The 5,529-nt window shown below is 44.3% G+C and overlaps 1 protein-coding gene across 1 annotated transcript; it reads right to left on the bottom strand.

Moving 5' to 3' along the window:
- On the bottom strand, positions 1 to 5,144 carry cgref1 (cell growth regulator with EF-hand domain 1). The gene is made up of 6 exons (XM_023987125.2): positions 5,024 to 5,144; positions 4,550 to 4,655; positions 3,637 to 3,708; positions 1,686 to 1,756; positions 1,246 to 1,367; positions 1 to 914 (listed from the first exon to the last, which is right to left on the bottom strand). The coding sequence occupies exons 1-6, from the start codon at positions 5,058 to 5,060 to the stop codon at positions 651 to 653; spliced, it is 672 nt and encodes a 223-aa protein (XP_023842893.1). The 5' UTR covers positions 5,061 to 5,144; the 3' UTR covers positions 1 to 650.
- Between the last annotated feature and the right edge of the window lie 385 nt (positions 5,145 to 5,529).

Genomic DNA, 5,529 nt, shown 5'->3' with positions numbered 1-5,529 from the left:
TTTTCCACTTATTTCCTAACTCAGTCCATTCCTTTTGCATCCATGGGGGGATGAACTGCAGTGTATTCTGGGAAGGGGAATACTTCGACTCCCAAGTATCGTTGGAAGGCGTTGCACTTGACGTATTCCTGAACTTTTCAAATTGTCCATTTCTAATTTATGGCTTAATTTGGATTGCTTCAACAGGGTAACTATTTACTGCAAAAAGTATATGAAAACCAAATGGACAAACTGCTATTTAGCAGTGTAAGGCATATCTTTTGGCACAACACATTCAAACCTGAGATATTGTTTCTTGTTCAGAAGAGCAATGTGTTGAAATGAAACAGCAGCTTGAAAACAACATACCTTGACTTTTTTACAAAAAAAGTGGACAATCCATCAGCTTGAAACTGAAACAAGACCCTCAAAGGTGTGTAAGAGGCTGTGATTTGGTAACTCTGCATGTCAGTCAACAGGCCCCTGCTATTGGCTGACCCAACTCTCTGGATGGAAGTGTTGTGCTGTTTGCGTATTATAATTGTGTTTACATCTCAGGTTGCCCCTGATGTAGTACAGGAGCAGGCCTTTGTTGCTCATGATCAGCAGCAGGGGCCTATGGGATATGTGGTCCTTTCGCCTCTTCCTGTATAGAATGTTCATGTCTTAATTTACTGTCCCTGATCTCCTGGCCTTGACTCTTCCTCCTTGAGCTGTTCCTCTGCTTCCTTTTCCTCTTCCTGCTCTGTCTCTTGTTTTGGTTCCTCAACATTGACTCCCTCTTTGACATCTACACCCCCTTCCTGTTCAGGTGCACCCTGGGAGTTAGAGTCTGGCTGTTGTAGTTTGGGAGGAGAGAGAAGCTCAGGGGGAGCTATTAGACCGTCCTGGTTTAGATCCTGAGTCTGCAGGAGAAAGTCTACCATGGCCACCACCTGGAAAACACACACACAAAAGCATTGGCCTAGGGTGCAGATTAACTAAGTGCAACACTGTACAGTCAGATTCAGAGTGTATATTCAGTTACGCTGAGCAACAGTAAGTCCTACAGTAACCCTATATTTATATTTAGACAACAGTACAGGCTACATGATGTATGTGCATCCTGATATACAAACCCCTCTAACACTATGTCATGCTATCTAGCTGATCAACTGACTTTATGAGGACAGAATTATGTCAGTCAGTACAATATATGTCCTAACTACAACACTGAAGAGATTTTCTATTCATGTTCTATATATATATATATATACACACACACACCTCAGCTGACTGTTCTCCAGGTGCATTGTGGGAGTTGTATTCAGAGAGCAGCTTCATCATCTCCAGGCCGTCCATGTGACCGCTACGGTCGTAGTCATGGAGACTGAACAGGAAGAACACCTCTGACCAGCAGGAAATAGGAAGATGATCCATTAATAATGTCAGTGTGTGTGTGTGTGTGTGTGTGTGTGTGTGTGTGTGTGTGTGTGTGTGTGTGTGTGTGTGTGTGTTGTGTGTGGTGTGTGTGTGTGTGTGTGTGTGTGTGTGTGTGTGTGTGTGTGTGTGTGGTGTGGTGTGTGTGTGGTGTGGTGTTGTGTGTGTGTGTGGTGTGTGTGTGTGTGTGTGTGTGGTGTGTGTGTGGTGTGTGTGGTGTGATGTGTGTGTGTGTGTGTGTGTGTGTGTGTGGTGTGTGTGTGCTGTGGTTGTGTGTGTGTGTTTACCTTGTTCCCAGGTGTTATCCGGCCCTCCATGTCCCTCCTTTAGGTTGGCCTTGATGTAGCTCTGCAGCAGCCTGACATACACAGAGGTTAGAGGTCAAGGGTTAGAAGGTTCAACCGCGGGCCCACCTGACTGGGTAGCACGTTACTTCACGGTACAGAAAGTACCAATGTAATCTAGTCTAGATTTGTATCAAGGTTTTACAAACAAACTCTCTGTGAAGGGATTGTTTCAGGGAGAATGGAATACATTCCAACTCCCGCGGAACACAGAGGTTCTCATCCAGCATAAATGAGTCGCATAATCCAATCAAAATCAGAAGCCTCTCCTCAATAAAAGGCACATAACAGCACGCTTTGAGTTTGCCAAACGGACTCTCAGACCATGAGAAACATGATTCTCTGGTCTGATGAAACCAAGATTGAACTCTTTGGCCTGAATGCCAAGCGTCAAGTCTGGAGGAAACCTGGCACCAAACCTTTGGTGAAGCATGGTGGTGGCAGAATCATGCTGTGGGAATGATTTTCAGCAGCAGAGACCTGGGAAAGATGAACGGCGCAAAGTACAGAGAGATCCTTGATGAAAACCTGCTCCAGAGTACTCAGGACCTCAGACTCGGGCGAAGGTTAACCTTCCAACAGGACAATGAGTCTAAGCACACAGCCAAGACAACAAAGGAATGATTCGGGACAAGTCTTTGAACGTCCTTGAGTGTCCCAGCCAAAGCCCTGACTTGAACTCGATCTAACATCTCTGGAGAGACCAGAAAATAGCTGTGCAGCAACGCTTCCCATCCAACCTGACAGAGCTTGAGAGGATCTGCAGAGAAGAATGGGAGAAACTCCCCAAATACAAGTGTGCTAAGCTTGTAGCATCATACCCAAGAAGAATCACTGCTGTATTCGCTGCAAAAGGTGCTTCAACAAAGTACTGAGTAAAGGGTCTGAATACTTATGTAAACTTGATATTTCAGTTTTTAGTTTTTATACATTTGGCAAAAAAATGTGGGAAAAGTAAAGGGGTCTGAATACTTTCCGAATGCACCGTATGTACATTGGATGGTGCCCACACTGATCATGTCACCACTTATAACAAAAAGCTATCTTTCAAAAAGCATATTGATGAGTTAGTTAAGAATTAAAACGTGCTTCCTGTTTAGGAATAGATCATATATTTAGTTAAAAAGCAGATAGAAAACAAATCATTCAGTCGAAATTCATACCGGTTATAGACAATGGTGATATCGTCTGTGAATGCAGCTGCCACTGTATTGAAGCCATTGGACACAGTTTATCATAGCGCGCTGCACATTATTACAGGCAACAGGTCCAGTACACATCACTGCTTTCTGTATCAGAAGGTAGGCTGGCCCTCTTTAAAGTCTCGTACATCTAGGCATTGCACAATTTTTCTTTATAAAGCCCTCTTGAACAAGCTTTCGCCGTAGCTTATTTCATTGTTAACCTACAGACGAATGAGCTACCAGACCCGGTCTCAGGGACGGACCCGGTCTCAGGGACGGACCCGGTCTCAGGGACGGTCTCAGGGACAGACCCCGTCTCTCTCTTTGCACCTTACTTGTGGAATAATCTCCAAAACTCTCAAAAATGTTATGTTTTGGTACCACTAGGGCAATTTAGATGGCTGATTAATGACCTTTTACCTGAAGAATGGGCTTGTTTTTTCTGATTGTATTTTGTAATTTGATAACTGCGTTATATTTGTCAATATTTTACATTTGTATGATTGTGTACATGCAGGGCTCCCTAGGAAAGAGGCCTTGGTCTCAACAGGATGTCCCTGCTTAAATAAAGACATTTAAAAAATTGTTAAATTAGGGCTGGAGCAAAACCCTGCACACCAACTAGCTCTCTTTCCCTGCTTCAACCCTGTATTTAATAGAGTTGGCCCCTAGCTGGAATAAACGGTTTAAAAGTAAAAGATGCCACTAACCTGCGGTCCTCCTCTCCAGAACCGAAGGGATTGGCCAGTGTGAAAGGGGGAAGGGCTCCTGCTGACTGTACTCTGCGGGACAAACACACACACACACACACAGATATAAAGAGGGAGAGACAGAGAGAGAGAGAGACACAGAGAGAGAGAGAGAGAGAGAGAGAAAGAGAGAGAGAGAGAGAGAGAGGAGAGACAGAGAGACAGAGAGAGATAGAGAGAGAGACACAGAGAGAGAGAGCGAGAGAGAGAAGGGTGATAACAGAAATAATTTGTGTTGGTTTTATGGCTAGTATTAAGTGCAGGGAAAGTTGCCCTTTGACCTATACCTGAAGTGCTACATAAACAGGCTCCCTCTGAACTCTGACACATATCTCTCTCTGTTGTTGTTACCAGCCAGGGAAATGATGTGATGTAATCCTCACCTGAGTGTTTCCTTAACATCATACTTCCTGTTTCTGCTATTCCTACATGACCTGAAAGACAGTCCAACAGTATAGCCTACATTCCTAGCTCTGATCACTGGTCTCGATAAATATCCTGAAAAATAAATGAACCAGTGATGTACTAGGCTAGCTGGCATTGACTGTCTGCTCAGTGCCCACTATTATTCTAGCAACCAACCACGCAGTCACACCTGAAAGTTCACACCTCAGAGGCTGGTACAGTACATACAGTGTAGTCGTGTTGTCTGACAGGCTCACCAAGAAATAGAAACAACAAAAGCACGACAAAACATAACCCAGAAATTAAACTGAACTGGAAAAGTCACTCTGCTGGAAAATCCAGTTTTGACCCGTTAGGATTTTGAGCTGGTCATTTTAAAACCTTGACGCCAAATGATCTCTGCTCTATACTTTCATTGCGCGCGCGCGTGTGTGTGTGTGCGCGCGTGTGTGTGTGTGTCAGGACCTACCTTTGGTCCTCGGGCACCTGTGGCGCGGACACACACTGGTGCGCGAGCAGGAGCAGGGATAGCACACCTGTCACCAGCATGTCAGCGCCAGACTCTAACGACGCACCTGCAAACGCAACAAGCAATGTCGCTATCATTCTTCAGGTTCCACAGGTCCGACATTAAACATTGTAGGCGTATTGTAAGCGTGTTGTATATAACATTTAGGCCGATCATTTACTTACTAAAACATTTTGAATTGTTATTCTGGAACGTGTAATAACCGTAGGTTATGAGAAATAATCATCATAACGTATAGCAATGATTTAAAACATTTCAATTATTCCCACACAGCTATAGTGATGCTAATGCTGCAACATTTTACCCATCTGGTGCTACAAAAGTATCAATCTCTCCCTCAAAATGTAATCTATCAGCTATGATGCATTGGGTTAAATTGTTGCAATCGTACATCGCAATGTTGTCATATCCTACCTGTTGGCCTGTTTGATGAGTAGAGAAACGAACGCATCCTAACGTCCTGTTGTAAATTCTGATTCTGATTTCATAGCGGGAGATTCTACCATTCAGCCCAACCCTCTCGCCCTCCGGTAATATCTACACTGCACTGCGCAGCGGCGAGAGGCCTGGGCCGCGGACGAATACTTAAAAATACATCCTTCCTTCCTCCTTTTCTTTAAAGTAATCACTGATCTGACATGACAGGAGAGTTGGAAGCTATATGGAGCCCCTGATTACATCTATCTAGCTTTGTTGACTTTAGATAATAAATATCCTCATGTAGAGGAGGAATTATAAAAGTAATAGAATGAAAGAAGGATGTATTTTGAAAGTATTCGAACTGGCATCTGTTTTGGTCAAAGGACAGCATCCACGTGGAACCCGAGGCGAGGACGTGTCTGCGCTGGTCAGTGTCGCGGGTATCGCGGGAGCTCTCTCGCTCTCTCTCTGTCTCCCCCCTCTCTCCCTCTCTCTACGTC

The sequence above is a fragment of the Salvelinus sp. IW2-2015 genome, linkage group LG4q.2, assembly GCF_002910315.2.
Source record: "Salvelinus sp. IW2-2015 linkage group LG4q.2, ASM291031v2, whole genome shotgun sequence".
Lineage (NCBI taxonomy): Eukaryota > Metazoa > Chordata > Actinopteri > Salmoniformes > Salmonidae > Salvelinus > Salvelinus sp. IW2-2015.
Note: the sequence above shows the minus strand (reverse complement) of the source record. Positions and strands in the feature narration are given on the sequence as shown.

Bases quoted from the DNA above. Each gene is read 5' to 3' on its own strand.
- cgref1 (XM_023987125.2), bottom strand. From the start codon at position 5,060: ATGCGTTCGTTTCTCTACTCATCAAACAGGCCAACAG. The intron at 1,368-1,685 runs GTAAACACACAC...CCTGCTGGTCAG, and splicing joins GGATAACACCTGGGAACAAG to AGGTGTTCTTCCTGTTCAGT. The intron at 915-1,245 runs GTGTGTGTGTGT...TGTGTTTTCCAG, and splicing joins CTGGAGAACAGTCAGCTGAG to GTGGTGGCCATGGTAGACTT.